This window comes from Emydura macquarii, unplaced genomic scaffold (assembly GCF_026122565.2).
Source record: "Emydura macquarii macquarii isolate MOO-44397 ecotype Brisbane River unplaced genomic scaffold, CSIRO-AGI_Emac_v2 contig_1451, whole genome shotgun sequence".
Lineage (NCBI taxonomy): Eukaryota > Metazoa > Chordata > Testudines > Chelidae > Emydura > Emydura macquarii.
Genome location: NW_027131588.1, coordinates 1,360,465 through 1,379,684, shown reverse-complemented (window position 1 = coordinate 1,379,684; position 19,220 = coordinate 1,360,465). Strand labels below are relative to the sequence as shown.

Here is a 19,220-nt window from a genome sequence, read left to right as displayed (position 1 = left end):
AATACAAGTAATTCCAATGTCAGCCTTACTAAGCACGCCCTCCTGAATTCCTGTTGGAAGCCAAACTCCCATTGACATCAGAGCAGTATTATTGGGCCTTTAATCTGTTGCACATGCTGTACATAGAATTTGCATTTGTATTTCTACAAGTTTTTGACAGGAAAAAGTGCCACTGTTTATTGGTTCCTAATTCTTCTGTTGATAGAAAATTGCATCATGACATGATTTTTTATGGCATTATATCAAATCTATATTATAATAAATGTGTCTTTAATGATCATTGATTATTAGTTTGATGTGGACCTAATATAATTAATTTAATCAAGGTTTTTGTGTTAAAATAATACATTCAATTTCCAATATGTCTGTTTTGTAAAAGCAAATATTCTGTGTTATAGCAGATAAGTGTTCTATTTAATCTCTAATTTATTGTTTTCATGAGGGGCTGGTAAACGTGGAGCTGCAGTTACATCTTGAGCAAGTTTCAAACCAAACATGTGCTCCATAACTATATTAAAACTACAAAAATACCTTGATCTTCTGTCTCATAAATGCATACAAGCAAGAAAATAGCAAATAAAAGGCTCCTTTTGTATTTCTTACTCACTTATAGTAAAATTCACCCCTGTGCAGAGAGCCTACATACGGCCAGATGCCCAGTTAAACTCCACATAAAAGGTGAAATCCTGGCCCCACTGAAGTCAAGGTCAAAATCTCCATTGACTTCAGTGGGATCAGGATTTCACTCTAAGAATTTAAGTGTGGATGCAGATATCCTTTCATCTGCTCTCTGCACTGTAGTGAATTTTGCCCTTACTCTCCCTATTGTGCCCAAGTATTGTAGCCAATGTCGTATACTATCTTCCTCTTTATTAATGGTACATTTCCGCAAAAACCAGAAGATATTTCCACATGTTATTGGAACCACAAGATCTTGTTTAATTCTTTTACGGGGGGACAATACTATGCAGTATAAAATCAGTCACTTTTTCCAATCCTCTGCAGTACATAAGCGCAAGAGCTGATTATGGATGGAATTTCAGATGTAACTTTGCATGATGTTTTCTTCATTGATTTGAATCAGGTCTTTAATGTTATTTTAATGTTTTTGTGTGTCTTAATTTCTTTTAATTTGAATAAAAAAGCAAAGCAAAGCATGTCATTGGCATGTTATTCCTTTTGACCTACTAAGCATGTCAGAGGGCCTGTTCGGATGTCTTTGCATTTTGTCTATTAGTTATAATACATGTTCATAGCATATGTGGAACGATATGAATGTGTATCAGCAAAAGTATGCATTCTGTATTGTAGTGACATAAAAATAAGTCTGATCAACTACATTTTATGTAGAGTTCTGTGAGTCAAGTTCTGTCCTTGGTGCACCCAATGTGTGTTGAAGTCAATAGGAGCCTCATACATGCACCAGGAACAGAATGTGGCCTTAATATGTACCCGTAGCCTATACCATAACATCTCTTTAAGAACTGGATGCATATTAAGAAGAGTACACATCTGTATAATACAGACACATAGAATGAGTGCATAGCAAAAGCCCTTCATAAAAGAACAAGTAATTATGTGTCACCTCAGTATTGAATCTGTTGTATCTTTAAAAAATAAGAGCCCTACCAAATGCAATTATTTCACTTTATAAGCTGACTGTAAAATATTAGTTAAAGAAATGTAACTATTGTTCAGTTGTAGGATCATAAAATGAGTTCTGGCAGTAGAGGTTTACACTCAAGTAAGAGCCAGCCAATTAATTTTAAAAGTTATTCGTAAGTTTCCTGCTTAGAAAAGTTTTACGCCAACTTTCACTCTGCACCAAATGTTTATTACAAAATCACCCCTTAGAAATGTATGATGAGAAATTCAAATGGCAGCAGGTGCTCAACGAAAGAAGTGCTAATGGGTACCTCTCTAATGAGGATTATAAATAAGACCAGTTAAAAAAGGACCAACTATGTCTTGATTATCAAGTAGCCTATTTATTTATCCACAATTTCTGACTCTTTAAGATAACTAAATACCCGTCCACGTGAGCAAAGTAATGAGATCCAAATTCATGGTGCTGTTGGCAATGACAGACTCACTAATTAACAAACAAGATCCCCCTTCTTCAGTTTTATGTCCTTTATGTTTATTGTAGGGAGATTGGACCTCTGGACATTTTCTTCTGAGTACAGTTTCCAGACAATGGTTTTGTGCGTGTCAGAAGTGTACACGTGTGTGTGTGTGATTGATTGATTGATTGATTATGATGGCCTTCTACTACTGTTACTAATTTGTTTCCCATTTCCAATTGGCTTTACTTTTTACAGCTTTGAGCAGTAATTCAGTCCCCTACGCCTCTCTGATTGGCTCTGTGTCCTCCCTCTCTAGCCAAACTACCACTCAGTCCTTATATGATAATAACTCTCTCCCACGATTCGCTCGAAAAGGTCTAAACATCTTTGTCTCTATTATTTTCTTTGTTCAAGCACTGTTTTAGATGTACATCAGTCCACCTCCATTTCTGGATAAGTCTAGAGTTTTCTTGTGCCTTTTCACTCCCATACTTTTCATTGGGGTGCTTGATCTGGATCAAATCAATTTAATTATTAGAAAAACGTCACCCACTCTCTCAAAAAACAATGCCCTTCATGTGACAACTGAGAAAATGGGAGACTCCAGAACTGATATAGCTAAATGGAGTTTTTGCTACTAATTTAATACCTGTAAATTCCAAGAAATATCCTCATTATTCCTCCCATTAGTTCATTTGACTGGCAGCATGTCATATAATTTATCTTTAATAAAACCTCACGGTGACAGAATCAATGTGCAGGGTAGCATTTAACTATAGGAATGTAACATTTTCTGTGTACTATATAAGGCTCAAATGATTAGGATCAGTGCTGCTGGTCCTTCCTCTGTACTGTAGTTTATTAACTGGTGACTGGAATACCACAAAAAACATTTGATGAAGTGACCATATCATAATCCCATGGTCATTTTGAACAGTGCAGTAGAAAATGCAAGTTAGGTATCCCACAGAACATTCCTGAAATTCACAGTGACAAAGCAAACTGAATTATGCAACATGGCTTCCACTTTGAGCCCCCTGTAGTCATCATTGTTTTCTTTTATAATTTCAACAGATCCTGGGGCTCACTAGTTTACATTTTCTAGCCAGCTGTGGTTTCGCCCTGCAAGTGGTTATACACACTATTTTATTCTAGGCATGGTTAAAAGTAAACATGAATAAATAAATGTAAACCATTTTTGGGAGGGGTCATCACAACTAATTGGTTGAAAAATATGGCCAAAAATCTTCAGCTGGCAAGCTGTGCTAGTTGGCCCCACATCTCTTTCTGCCTTTCTTTCTCCTGCTCTTTTTCTCCTCCCTTTCCCTGTCTTTTTTCCCATCTCTCTTTCACTTTCTTGTTTGCTCTGTATCTTCATCAGTAGACAAAGATGTTTACACCTGAAGTGGATTGTAGGTACTTTTGGGGGTTGATAATGGGGTTTTGGGGTAAGATCATTTTAAGGTACTAGTGCAGCCAGATATGTGTGCCCAGCTGAATTGTACAACCCCTGTCTCTACAATCTGCTACTAGTGAAAACATTTTTGAAGCTCTAGTTGTCTAATGTTCAATCTTGTCTTTAGTGACTGTTATCTATAAGCAGTGATGCATGTTTCTTTAGTCGTCCATAGCTGCATGTGAATGTCAGTCATCTCTAAACTTCATAAAATATTAAAGCTATTTTAAAATATTCCTGAACTGATTTAGTCAGAATGTATAGTCAGTCCTCTAGTCCTTGAAACATTGTTATTAGTCCTTTCTAACTACCAAGCTATCCATTTCATTTTTATCTTATTAATTAATTTGGAATTTTTATTTTATTTTATTTTATACCATTTCCTTTGCAGGTTCAGGTGTCTCCGGTTACCCTGGTAACCTTCATTCTTCAAGTTAGTTTTCCTTGATTATGCATAAGTCACTTTGTTTTCTGTCAAAATACTATTCTTTCCCCTGTAGGCCTCTTTCAGTGTCCTTTTCTCAGCTCACCTTTCATCGTCTAATTCAATACAGTTTCCATTTCATACAGTGCAGGAGAAGGAGTTTGAAATGACACTAAGAGTCATTACTCAAAGCAGAAGTCAACATCAAGTCTAACAGTCTCATTTTTCCCTGCCTAGCTAATCTCATTGACTCATGGCACAATAACACTTTTTTTTTACACTAGGAATGTTAGCTTTGGGAATATGCTTGGTGACTTTTTTATTTGGCTTCAAAGCTCATCTCTCCAGAGCATGTCCTGCTTTGAGTAACCAAACTATCTGCCTGCTTCTTTCACATACAACATCTTTACTACTTGCACATTTCTAGCCATTCTAACTACTGTATTTTCTAAATTTTGGAATGATGCAATCTCTGGTTTATTTTAAATGCTGTTTTCCTTCTCTCTCTTTCAACAGGTATGGCTAGCCATCCTCCAATACCTATCTTGGAACTTGCAGATCACATTGAAAGATTGAAAGCTAATGACAATTTGAAGTTCTCACAAGAATATGAGGTAATTTTCACAGTGTTCTCATTCTTACTATTCTGAATACTATCCCTGGTTACCTCTTTTTTAGCCTCATTTTTGATAATTATACACCTGGATGATTTCAGTTTTACATACCATTAGAGCGATGATGGGACAAGTGCCTTTGTTAAAATGACTGATGTGATGAGGTGGCTAGTTTGCTCCTAGGAGATATATTTTCATAAGGATGTTTTTTACACATACTTTAACAGTACATGCATCAAGTAGTGTGTAAATGAAGCAGTGCTTGGACTATTTTGAATACACAAACTTCCGTTGACGGTAGCTAAGAGTTCCCAAGTTTCTATCAGAATTCTTAGGGATAAGGATCCTTCATGGTACATGTTTGGCAAAACAGATACAATACCAGCTCCAGAGGAGTTGTTATGGCCCATTGTGTCAATTTTGCATGGAGTAGAAATTCTGTAATTGTCCAAAGTCATTAATGAGAGTATAACAGCTCCAAGTCATTATTTTCTGTCCTGTCAATAATCTATGAACTACAGGCTGTAATAGTATGATGGAATGCAACAGGAACAGAGGGACCATTTATGGGCCACCGTGTCAATAATCCATGGAGTACGAGTCCCCAGACATGAACAGACAGTGCAGACAGTAATGACCTCTCATGTTAATAATTTGTGGATGAAGGGGCTTTGATATCATCCATTAAACACAATAAACACAAAAATTGCTCCTTCAAAGCCATTGTGGTCTGTTGTGTCAAAAATCTGTGGATAAAGATTCTCTCATAGTATACATTGAACTATTGGAGTGCTCCTTTAAAGTGTCTGAAGTATCCTATCAGAGTCCATGAATTAAGGACTCTGTGAATAGTCATTGATACAGTGCTCTCTTTACAGTCTGTCATGTCAGTAGTCAATGGTTTAAAGCACTCTTAGACATGGTATCCCATAATGGCAATGAGGAAACCACTACTAGCTGACTAGCTAGCTAGCTATCACACACTTAGGATACAGTTGGTACTGTATAAATAACTATTCTTATCTAACCTAGATATCTCATAATCGATATAATTTGTAATATATCTTTTTATCTAGTGTCCAGGCACCACAGATTAAGGGTCTTAAGCCTTGACACTCTAGAGAGTAACATAGCACTGAGGCAGACTTTTGCAAGTTAGGACAAGTTAACATTTCCATTTCTATGGAGTGAATTGCTTGTTTATGAAAGGACGAGACTGAAAGCACCATTTGTTAATTTTATTTTGTAAAGAGCATTTGTATGACCTTTTACATAAATATTTTTTCCTAGTTAACATAAGTTCAAAGCTAACTCTAAAGGTTGGACCATATAAATACCAAATGTATTTAAATAACTTTGGCAGGAAACAGTTGTTGAATATTTACTACTACAGTACAGAATAATTGCTTTTCATCTGATGATACACTGTTAAAAACTATTTAAAGACTACTCTGAAAAATAATCATTACTGTCAAGAGAAAATACAGCCTTTATTATTCAGAAAAATAAGTTTATTTGCACAGTATCTCAGGGTTGCTATTTAATGCTATAGTCACCAAAATGCAGGAGTGGATTTTTATTGTACTGTTTGAAACTATAGTGTTTTTGATTTTGGAAACTACAGTATAGAAACAGTGCAAGCAGATAGTTTATCTGTCATTTAGTATCCTAAATGTGGCAATCATTTTCTTTCTTGCTTAGAAACACCTGCTAAAAATTCACAATAATGTCACTGTATAGATTAAATTCCGAAATATGCATCTCATTGTCAGTTTTTGTTTCAATTCATCTGAGTACAGTCTCACGATGTAAGTCTTGAACTCGAGCATAGAAATATACTGTGTATAATAAAATATTCTGAATCTCTAGAAAATTGAGCTGTTGGAAACCACCACTTTTTTCCTGCACAAATACCACTTTTAGCTGTGAACCCACTGTAATTGCACTGTGAATAAAATAATGATTTGACCCCAAAGTGGAAAAAAAAAAAAAAAACAAAAAAACCAGCCCCTCAAGCTGTTCTAACTTGGCATAGTAAGACCATTCCCACACAAATGCTATAGCAGGTTCAAAGAAATGCACAGGTGACCTTTAACCTGTGTGCTGCGAATCGTCTGCACTGCAGTCTCTAGCCGTTGGTGTTTGTGAGTTGCCTTGATGAAGACAGGCATGCCATCTTCTAACAGTGTGCTTCAGTTCTATTCAGACAATAGGCTAGATCCTGCAGCCACTGAGAGTTCTATCTGAATAAGGATTTTGGATTTTGGCTCACAATAATGCCAGGCTCTTAATCTAAAATGTAGTGTTCATCATAAAAAAGTCAACATTTGCTAAAAGATGCCACAATTTTTTCCTGTTCTAAGTATAAGGAAATGTTGCAGCTTCTCAGAAACAACTGTGATGGCAAATGCTGGCTTTTTAGAAATAACTAACACTATAGCAATTCACATTTTTGGGTATAATGTGTATTGAAATACATAGTCTTGGCATTAATACACCAAACATTTCTTTAGCATATTGCAGAGAGGATACATTCAGCCTTATACTGCAATAACAGCCTTTCTATTCCATATTTGTATGCTCTTTAAATCAGTAAATCAGAACACATGCTACCTTAGCTAGTTACAGCCAGTGCCCTGGGTTATTTTTCATTCTTGTATAGCTTCTGTCAGATATCAACAGTTGCCTTTCCTACAGCTACACATTGTTCTGTGTTTCTAGACAGCTCTTTATTTAACATTCTAGCAAAGAAGAGTAGGCATTCAGCATTGAGTAGTTATAAAATCAACATTTAAGCATGAGCAGCATTAGTGAAGTCAGTTGTCCCCCTCATTACGACCCTAATGTGCCTCAACCCTAACCAAGAGACATCACTGCTTCAGATCTTTTCCTATGTCTACCTAATCCATGGTCTCTTTTGCTGAGACAAGAATATTTATTAGTGTGGTTGAATTTTATAATGTAGCCTAGGAAGTGGACTAAGATCCCCCAACCAGTTTTACTTGGGAACTGAACAAATGGTAACACTTAGTTGCTATCAACACAGGATATACACAAAGTGCTGATGCATTAAGTGAAAGGTGCTATAGCCTAGTGTCATTCTATTGAGCCATCCAGTCTTCTTAGAGAGAGAACATTTTTAGAACACAAAAAAAGTAAAAATTATTGCCTGAGAAAATTACCTTTAGTTTTCCTGAGAACAAGCAAAACCCCTTCTTGTTATTTCCAGTTTTGAAAAACAGTGCAAATGTGATTTTACTCTTTCCAAGCAGTTTCATGATCAGCGTAAATTTTTTCACACTGCGCTGCTTCCACTAACATTCCATGATTTGTTTTTCCATTTAGTTTGTGAAAGTTCTTAACATTTTATTGAAGAAGTTCTTCTGACCTGAATTAAATAGAGAAGACACACAACTCCGTATGAGCAGGGATTGATGAACTGATTCAATAAAAATTCACATCTTCCTCATCAACAGCTCCTCACAGGGCTTTGAAATGCAGTGGTTGTGCTTCATTTGGTTAAGAATAATGTCTTAGATAAGTTTTCCCATCCAACTAGCTTCAGCTACATCCCGCAAAAGGTCCCTAATTCCTAAAACAAATCACTATCTGCACATTATTTGCACCTCATATCCCATATCCAAAGACACCTGCTCCTGGTAGGATACCTATTTCTTTCTCCTTCTCAGCTGCTCTTCCATTTCCTTTTCCATCCTTTTTTTGTTTAGTTCTTCTCCCTATTTCCTTTTCAGCTTCTCCTAAGTCCAGATATCACCCTCCTTCTTTGTTCCAGCTGTCTCTTAGCCATCCTTAGTCCACAGTGCTTCCCTGCTATCAGATACAAAGGAAGCATTAGAGAGTCAAAGATGTCTGAACTCAAGCTGGAGGCAGGTGACAGGAGCAGTGGCAGGCCTAAAGAGAACCAGCTTCATGATAAGAGAATCTCCTGATAAGGTAAATCATCTGGGAGAGAGACCTATGCTGTAGACACTTCGGTTTTTTTTGTCTGAGCAAGGACAAGTATGTGGAGAAAAAAACAAAGATTAGAAAACTATTGAACTTTAGTCAGTCTTGGCAATACATTTTGAGCTTATTGTTCAATATACAGTACCTTTTAGATTTGCTGACTTTAACTTTCAACCTTACAGTATCATCATTTTCAACTTACTTCATGAACTTCCCCAGTGTTCAGAACTCTACTTATTCCATGTTCCTCTCTCACTGCTCTACTGGTCTAGTCATCTGCATTTTCTCCTCCTTTTTAACTAGTAAAGTTATAGTGTCTTTTAGTGCAGAACTATAGCCAATTACATTTGTCACCAGTCCCTGTCCATGTCTCCTCACTTGCAGCAAGACCTCTGCCTCCTGGCTTGCTCCTTCTTCCTCCTCTGACAGACAAGAGCTCTGCTACTCTTTTGTCTCCACCAACAGCTAGAAGAAAGTGTTTCCCATTTGTCTTCATGCTAATGTATCACTGCTAGTTGACTCACATCCTAATGTGATCCACCCTGCTCCCTGCCGGTTCCTGGCCTGAGGAATCCAGCAAGGAAGGGGGAGGCAAACCGCATTGGGAACACAGGCCAAGAGAGGAGAGAGACTAGCTTCTCCCAGCAATCACAAACTGTTCCTGCCTCCCAACATTCCTCCCTCTGGCTTGCACAAAGCTTCCCAATGGCTACCCCAAACCTTGGCAAATGGCCAAGTTCCAAGCCAGAAACACATAGTCATTTTCTCACTTCTGTTTATGCTGTGTGTAATCCTGCCAAAAATTCTGGAAGTTGTTGTATGGAGGAAATTTTTTTAACTGTGTCTCTCCCCTCTTCACATTGGTGATAGCTTGATAGCCAGTGTGAAGGGAGAGGCGAAAACAGATACAGGAGCAATACATTCCCTCTCAAAGCAGCAACTTACACAGTAATATAAATTACAGCATAAATTACATCTGTCCTAGGAAGCAGAAAATAACTTCTTAGTTGCTTTGACCAGCTGGGAAGGAGTATGATTAGCTGGCTGTGAAGAGACTATCCACTGACAACATGGCACCGTACTATGATGCCATAGATGTGGAGGGGATATCAATCTAAGTTATGACATCTATACCACTGGGTCTTTTCTGATGTCAGCCCAACAGTCTTTGGGTGCTATTGCTGCCTGCCCACTTCATAGTTCTACCTTCCCCATCTCTGTGAGGGTGGTATGAGGTATACACGCAAGACTCCTAAAGCCACACTTCCTTTCATGTAACTTTTCCCTGCCTATTTTGTTTTCCAACGGAGGGCAAGTTTATAAATGTCATAAGGGTTAATAATCTTCTAATTTAGTTGCCTGATGGTTGGTTGGACTGGTTGGATTAGGGCTTTTTTTGGAAGGGGGAAAGATTATGTATTTTGTCTTCCTCACTAAAAAGTTCATTTTCACATCACATAAGTGTAATTTTTTACAATATTTTTACCTGTTAAAACTGGTATCAGATTTCAGTTGCCATCTGACAAAATGTTATATTTCCACATTACACTTGCACATCATTTATCTTCTTTTGTATTCACTAATTTATAGACAAGACTTGTGACTCAAATTGATTACTACAAACCTTTTGGGGCTTAAAGAGTTTCATTAGGGGTTTTATGCAATGCAGAGCCTAATATGTATTTGACAGCTGCTAAGCAGAAAGCTGTATTCATTTAGAAATTGGTCTTGTATCATAATTCCCCCTTAACTTAATATTTATAATTTAGGAATAAAAAGATGTCATAAAATGAGCCTGAATCAACACATTAATATGTTACCTTGCATAAATATGGTGAACATAATATTTTTCTACTACCACACAGCACACAAAATAAAACACTCCTCAGTAGACTTGCTAGGTTTTTATTTGCTGCTTGAATAGTTTAATCTGGGACCTTTAGTCTGTAATTTAACCAGGTGTCTGGCATTATACCCTTAGAGCTTTAAGAAAGTGGATCCAGGTAGAAAATATTGTGCAGGTTCAGCTCTTTGTTTTGATGTGAAAACCTGCCATGTAACATATACTAATAACAATAGTACCATATCTCTGCCTCTGTGTGTGTGTGTGTTATTCTTACTGGTCAGAAGGCTTGTGTATCATTTTAATGTTTCTTCTCGTCAGGCTTTCAGGTTCAGATTAGAGTCAGCCCTTTATTTTACTGCTGAGTAATTGGAGAAGATGCAGTCACATTCTGGTTGGGTGCCAGACTGCCATAAAGTCAGAAGGCTTAGTATAGTTTATCAGTATCAGTGGATCTGATTTGTGCTGAAAGGGTCATTTATTTATTTAAGTAAATTTATCATTAACTTTTATTTTTAAGTGACAGAAAGCTAATCACTGTACTCCTAAAGTACAATATATTTAAAAAACATATATAAATCTGGTACTGATATAAAACTATTTACTAAAATCAGCTGCTGAATAAATCCCTAACAATGAAACATCTACATTTAATCACCTTAAAAGTACAGATAACATAGACCACTATGCAAAAATCCATTTCTTCTTGGCAAAATTTCCTATTTCTGTTTTATTTTTACAGTATTTTTATGGACTATAATATTGCAAATAGCTTATATTTGTATTCTATAATCTTACACTGTAGGATGTGCTCCAGTTATAGAGAAACAATTAGTGTAGTCAGTGGACAGTGAACAGGTCTCTGCCTTTTTATTAAAGGCACATATTCTATTGCATTTACAAAGGTTGCTTAGTGTTGGTTTCCACTCACAGTAGTATCTGAACCACTAGGAGAGGTAGGATTAAGATAGGTTTGGAAAAAAAAACCCAGGAATTTGAAGTGGCAATTATTATGTTATCTATTTCCTTCCCTTGTATTAGAAGCACTTGGCTGCTCATATCTGATTAAAAAAACATGGTACAAGAAAGCTGTTCTCATCATATTAGGATGCTAGTGTTTGGACTGACACCTATTACCATTTTGTCAGGGAATTCAACTTTTATATGGCCATTTGGGCTGTTTAACTAGCCAAATTACGTTTGCAAATATTATTTATGTTTTGTATTGGTGTCCAACTACTGGATGAGTAGGTTGGGTAGGCATAGGGAGGAGATGAGAAATAGCTCATTTCCTCTTACAGCAAGAAAAGTAATTCACAGAGGGATTGTGCTGTCAGCTGTAGGTAAATCTGAGGATTTAGTAAGATATTTAAAGATTTACTTGTAGTGTTTGTTAGAGAATCTTCTGAGAAAGTCAGAGGTGACTGGGAAGGTTATAAGATGTATATTTCTTCAGTGATATATTTCAGTTTCAATTATGAGCATTTTATTCTTATTCAAATGAAATATTGTTTAGTATGTCATAGTGTATCAGGAAAGACTTCCGTAATCATTAGACCTTGTTTGTTTGTTTTTTTAAAAAAGCAGACTTTGCAAATTCTTAAAAGATATAGTGAAATTTTAAAGAGAAATTAGTGTCTCATGGGCAATGAAAAATCATTCAGTTTAAGAACAATTATGCTTATACCATATACTAGAAAACATAGATAATCAGTGTTTTTTCTTTATTTTATCACTAAAGATATTTGCATGAAACTAGGATGTTTGTTTCTCAAGCATTCATATGTTCCTGCTATTGATTTCCCAGCCAAAGCGGTGCATAATCCTCTGTTTTCAACATATAATCATTTCCACAGCAATCAGTTGTGATATCACAGACAGAGGATTATAATTTGAGGTGGGGATTAAACAGATGAACTCTTAAGGCTGAGGAAAACAAAATACAGAAAAATATAAGCGATAACAGTAGGAATGTTTTTAAAAGCAATATTCTCCTATGAGAGATGAGCTTCCCTTTAAAGACGGATACATTTTCAGATCATTTAAGAATCAGGAACCTGTCCTAATTTTTTTACCTGGTTTGTATCTTTCTGCTATATTTAGTGTACACCTTGTTGTTATGCTCCACACTGATTAGTTTTTACTTGTTGAACTCTGCTTATAAGAATGCTAACTTAGAATTTTATAGGTTCCTGATTCTTAAATTATCTTAAATTATCATTTTGCAGTCCTCAACAATATGTGTCATAGTTTGTGGCTGCCCACATAACATAGTGAACTGTCTCTAAAACAGCATTGAAATTTCACTGCAGCACAAATTCCATGGCCTGTACAAAACTGGGTTCACCTTTATTTGGCAGTATAGACAGGTGGATGGGGAGAGGCAGTGAATGGGCAAAGCTTTGCTTCAGCAATGTTTCAGGCTACAGCTTGACAAGTGTATAATTTTCCACTCTCAAATATTCTTGACATCTTTGTAATTGAAACAGCCATCATCTATTGTATTTTTTATTGATAATGTTTAGCTAAGAGTTTTGGTGTAATGTTTAAAGACATTCAGTAGGAATTCTTCAACATGCGTGTTCAGTATCCAGCTCTGTGTTTTGGACCAAGCCCTGCATTCCTTGTATAACCCACATACTTATTGTGTGTGCAAAAGAATGGAGGGCAAGCTATTCTCTCAAGAATAGCAGCTTTTACTATGTAATGTGCAAGCCCCTAATGTGTTAGGAAAATCTAATTCCATTGGCAAGTTGCCATGATAATGTATTAATGTTCGTGCAGTTAGCATTCATGTTTTGCTAATGCAATATGCAAATCTCATTCTATTAGCAAGTTTCCTGCATAATGTATTATATCTATATTATTATAAATTCATCAGATATTATATGAATTTCTCATTTCAGTCACTGACATTGGTAAAAGAGGATCAAATTGTTCATTTTTATGGGCAGGTGACTACTTTCCCTAGTTTTGCATAGTCTATTTATCTTTATGTACTGAAACTTCTGGTTTTCACCATTCTTTCCATATTTTGTTCTTTAATTATTAGTTTCTTTCTAACTGTTTGTGCTTTTGATGATTTAATATCGTTCCCATATACAGCACCCAGGCTGCATGTTGGGAAATTCTGCAGGGATCAATGATCTTTTCCTTTCTACAACCATGAAGCCCCCCTGGATGCCCCCACCGTATAGGCTCTGAAGAATAACAGATCCACCAGTCTTGCCCCTCTCCTGATTGGTGGCATAGAGAGTGCGAGTGGAGCATGGCTCCATGGCATCCTGGGGTGTGTGAACTTCCTCCAGGAAGTCTGGCATGATGCATCCTGTCATTGTTCTCCCACTCAGCAGAACTGCACCACAGCGTGTTGCAAGGAGAGCCCTCACTGATGTGGGGGAGGCAGGATTTGCCCCCTTATAAGTAGCTTAGTCGATCACTTCACAAGCAGCACATAATCAGTTTTTGATTTCCCAGTTCAAAATGATTCCAACAGCCACTTTCCATTATACCAGTCTTCAGTGTCAAACCTGTTTAGTGGATGGTGCATCACTGTGGTAAACACCACCCAAGTCTTTTCACAGTAACAGAGCAGACCCATTTCTAGCAGACAACCATTGATAACACAATAGCTAAAAGATGAGTCAAAGCATGGGATGGTAATAACAGTATTACATATATCGTTATTTCATGTATACAGAGCCTCAGTACAATACAGCTATGCTGTGAAAATATGCAGTTCTTTGTTAATGATAGCTTTATTGAAGACAAGCTTTCCAAATGAATCTACTAGAAATCCTATTAAAGTGCCATCCATTAAACCATTAGAGCACTCATTAAAATTGTTAGTGCAGACTTGTTATTCATGAGTTATTGGTCTTTCACACTTCTGAGGTATCTGCCAATACCACTCTTCCCTTTGTTCCAGCATGGCTGTTCAGTCTCAAGCAATGTAGGTTAGCTGTCTCTCTCCAAAACAATTCTTTGTTGTGTCTGGGTAGGGCTACTAAGGAGGGAGGAGGGATTGGGAAGGAAAGAGTAAAGATTACAGTTAAGGTCTATTTACCTGGATTTGACAGAAATTTGTTAACTATATCCATATGCAGAGCTAAATATTAATCAATAGATTAAGCCATCTGGCCTTACATCATAAAGAAGTGCACAGGGAGTATAATATGCTGCAGTGATGAGCACATCCTGTTATACAACTGGTGAATGGCTGACAAAGACATCTGTTGTTTGACTTTTATCATATTTTTAAGCAGCTTTAGATCACTTAGGCATTGGGAAGTGACAGGGGGGAGCCCGGAGAGGAAGGAATTGAACAGCTGAAGATAAACTTTGTATGTTGTGTGATTTAATAGTTTATCAATTCCTATTACCAACAAGGCATAATAAAATGTTGAACTCTTTTTTCACACCATATAAGTAAAGAATCTATGTACATTCACATCAATGTCCTCTGAATGCAATCAAGTGTCCAAAAATGTGTCTCAAACTTACGTGTTAAAATATTTTTAAAGTTGCCATTTAGAATCAGAGAGAGAGAGGGGGGGCGGGGGGGGAAACCTTCTGGGGAGGGGGAGGAAAACGGGGGCAGGGAAGAATCCTATAATTCAGTCTCAAAACTAGTAATGTTTGTCAGTTTACTCTGGTTTCTAGTTTACTTGTCAAGTATGAAAAGAAAATTATAAGTGACATCTTAGATTATAAAGTAATTTTGACTATACTTTTGCACTATAGGTACAGCCAAAAGAGATCAGACAGTGTGTCTCTTTCAGTTAGATGAGTAGAGCCAATACAGTACATCATTCCCTCATTCTGAGTCAGTGAAGTGCTGAATAGCAAACTTTTATTTATATGTGAGCCACACAAAAGACTAAATAATGGAGCTACTGAATTCTGAATGGCCAATCATAAATGAAGCAGGCATGCCATACTCCTCATTTGATATATTAATTAAATGTGTTTATTTACTTAAAGTTCAGAACCCATATCCTGAGACATACTTGCAAACAGTTTCTTTGAACTATGAGTTGAAAATCACTTTGTCAAATTTTATGTGTATATTAGATTATTTTTTGCCATCTAATAGGGTAACAAACTTTATTATTTTTTTAAATGTGGAAAACCAGGAGATGTAAAATGCAAACATGGTACATTAAGCTACCATATTCTCCCTTATTTTTTCAATAACAGAAGGACAAAAATTGTCTTGCTGAGAACGGTGATGGTGCAAAAGTGATAGCCTTTTTGTAAGTCAAAATGTGAAGATGAATTTCTGATCAGTTGGTATGGGAAAACATATGCAGCAAAAATATAAGTTTATCTGGCAAAAAACAAAAAAACCAAACTGTCCATCTTGCCTGTCTTCATATATGATCAATTACATAGCAACAGAGATAAAGAATCAGAACCAACTGAACTAAAATTTCACTGTCTGTTTTCTCTCCGGATGAAATATGCTGTTGTGGGGTAGCTGAGGTAGTGCTAAACAGGGATCTTTAGAAGCAGATTTTTTACTTTACTTATTGACATACAGAAGAATTTCTCTTCAGCTGGTGACATTAAAAAGAATGGTGTGGCTGTGGAAGACCAAGCCTTGACAATGGAGTACTTTATTAATTACTGGGGAATGTGGAGCTCCTAAAAATAAACAAAACTAGTGCTGTGTCAACATATAGGTTGCAGATCATAAATAAAATAGGGAGTTAATAAACGCATGCTAGAAAATAAAGTTCTTTATACTCTGGGGAAAAATAAAACCTTGTTCATTTCCCCCCACAAATCACTAAGGTTAAAAGAGAAGGGGGAGGGGCATGAATTTTGCCTCTTCCACTTCTGACTTCTCTTTAAAACTTTAATTTGTTAAGGTTATCTTCATGATATAAGTCACACAAAAGTGGTTCAGTAGGTGAGACAGATCACTGTGCTGGTCATTTCAAAACAGAAAAAGATAGCTCATTATTATTCTATATTGCTGTCTGAAATCAAAGGGTTATAGAACGTGCAGCTAACAAACCCCATTTGTTGTCTTGGGTTTTGTCCTGGATGTCCCGGAAAGTCCTGGATCATTTTATGTTGAGGTATTTATTACACTTTCTCCAGACATTGAATAGAGTATCTTTTTACTCTGAGGTAAAAAGCAGATGCTTTACTCTTCTACCTAACACCTTCTCCAAATACAGAAATTTTTGTTGTAAATATTCTAAAAGAATAAAAGAATCAGTCACATTCAGTTAGATGCTATGTTGTCATTTATTCATTCATATATAAAGTTATTGTGCATCCAAGCTTAGCTCCATGGTTGGATCTGCCAAGGTCCATCATGAGCTCTGTTTTCAGCCCCTTAGAACTTTGGATATGAAAATAATTTTGGCCTGACATTGCTGGATTTATTCTGAAATCAAAGATGATTCTGTCTGCAAATTTAGAAGAAAATTGGTCAAATTTTAGTTGCAGGTTATTCAAAAAAACCCTTTAATTTGAAACTGTAACTTCTAGCATCTATATAGATGTGATAAGTTGCTAGGTTTAAGGTTCCTACATGAAAGTTCTGAGCTATTCTACTAACTCTCCCTTGTAGCCAAACAAAGTGGTTCATATTAGAACTGTTTCAACAAGAGAAAAGAATGAGTCAGTCTCTGAAGTTAAACCTTGATTCATGAAAGGAACTCTGTTCCAGAAAGCACTTACGCACATGCTTAGCTTTAATCCTAGCTCCTATCTATGTGCTACCCCTTACACAGGGCAGGCAGTAAAACCATGATTTAGCCATTATTTATATTTGTCCATTTGTTTAGCATCAAATGTGCAATTTCCATATAAACCAAGGAAATACATTGGATCTTGTCATTATCTCTGGATGATCTGCAGAGCCTCTCAAACAAAGCTCATGGCATTGGCTGCTCCCCAACCAAAAAACAAACATTTTCAAAACAGGAAAACATTTGAAAGTATTCAAAATTTAGTTAGCTCAATAGACCACTGAGTTCTATGAAAAAGTATGTGGTTAGTAGGCTCTGTCCCCTATTAGACCTATGTGATGAGTAATTTCAGAAGTCTCATGGGCATTAATTATGGACAGCTAGTCGCCTCTAGGTTGATCTTGAGGTTGAAAAAGCCTCCACGGGACAAAGTGCATCTACGGTATCAAAAGGCAAAGTCACAGATAGGTGCTGATCTTAAACTTCAAGACAAGTAGCAGAGCAGCAAGCCTAGTAAACAACTCACATTATTTTCCGTGCTGTCAATAGTTCAAATGCTCCTAAAAATGACCCCTCTTCTTCCCATGGACCATAGCACATTGCTCATTAATCATATTTGCCCTTTCCATTCAATAGTCAAAAAATTATAGATGTTCTCTATGTGATCATGGTTGGGGAATATTTTTGTTTGCTTTGTAATTCCTTGACTATCTTGCCAACATGGGTAATGGAATGAAGAGAGTCCCTTGTTTCTTTGGAGTACTTCATACAATTGATAGGTGGACTATTTTCTTTTTACTGCCAGTAGATGCCTGTTTAAGGTTATTTCCTGTGGGGAATGGAGTTAGTTCATGAATCATTCAGGGGAGAGAAATGTAAAAGCATAGTAGTTCAGAGAAACCTCTGTAATTATAAACCGTATCAGTTGCTCTGTACCATACAACAACTGTGCTGGGTAGGGTCACGGATGTAACACAGAATGCTTTTCAGAGCCTTCATTTCAGATGCATTTCATTGCCTCCAAAAAGAGGGGTGGGCATTGATAGTTGAGAAGGCTAAATTTCCCTTGAAGAATTGAAGCGCCAGTGAACAAGGGATTCCTTTATACTAGTTGGTTTTTCTGTGCCAAGTCCATCCAGGTAAGCAGTAACAAGTAATCTATTTTTTGCTAGTTAATGACACTGGGATTTCCTGACCTTTTATTTATCCAGATTGAAGATGTAATAAATTAGACATGTTTGGATTAACATTGGCATTTTTAAAATTATGCTGTTGTTGTTTCATTTTACTCTACTTTCCCCAGTTAAGCCTATTTCTTAAAATTTCTGTTTTCACTCCGACAAACTTGTTTATACTAGACACATTTCTTACAGGCAAGAATTTAATCTAACTGAGTTATAGATACTGATGGGCAAATGCAAAATCAAAGGTAGTTCAGATAGGACAAGGCACTGCCTCTTTTTAATTGATACTTGATCTATAAGAAACTGGTGCAAGTTTGGTGTCATTCACATCTTTTAACCTCAGCTTTCATTCTGTTGCACTGTAACCCAACATGACAGGATGCAGTGGGATGCAACAGGCTACAGCTTGTGAAGAGAAATCAAGAGAATACTTTCCTTTTTCCCCCCAATATTACTGTAGATGGCACATCTTGTTATAAATGGAGTAGCCAGATGAAAAGACATTAGATGAGAAAGGATTAACAGTATCATTGAACTGGTAGATTCAGTCTAGTTACTCTAATTTAATTTGGGCAGTTTGACACATCTCTAGTTGAACTATAGCCTCAGGGAAACAATTTAATAAGGGTTAAAGAGGAGTATAATTTCTGAAGATGCTGAACATCTGTAGGATCAGTAGCTCTTTAGAATATCTTACACCATGAAAAGTTAAACTTGTATAACTAGAAATCTTCATGAGTTTTGGCATGTTCTCAATGACATCTTTAATTTATGGATCATAATAATTTCTTAGCTCAAAGTTAATTGATTTTAAGTATTAAATCATAATGTAGTGTTAAGTCTTAGCATGCAGCTTAATGTAGTTTAACCCCTAATGTTCCTGGACATAGTGCAGTATTTCTTGGCTCTTGTAACCAGATCAAGTTTTCCATCTATTCATCATCAAGGAGATTAAGTAAT

General features: G+C 36.5%; 1 protein-coding gene across 3 annotated transcripts in view; it reads left to right on the top strand.

Moving 5' to 3' along the window:
* The window catches only part of PTPRD (protein tyrosine phosphatase receptor type D), a 1,886,025-nt gene that overhangs the window by 1,787,215 nt on the left and 79,590 nt on the right, over positions 1-19,220 (top strand). For all 3 annotated transcript variants that reach the window (XM_067553085.1, XM_067553086.1, XM_067553087.1), the window contains 2 exons: positions 3,914-3,955; positions 4,463-4,560. In XM_067553085.1, the coding sequence (XP_067409186.1) occupies positions 3,914-3,955; positions 4,463-4,560 (140 nt within the window). The remainder of the gene's footprint in view (positions 1-3,913; positions 3,956-4,462; positions 4,561-19,220) is intronic.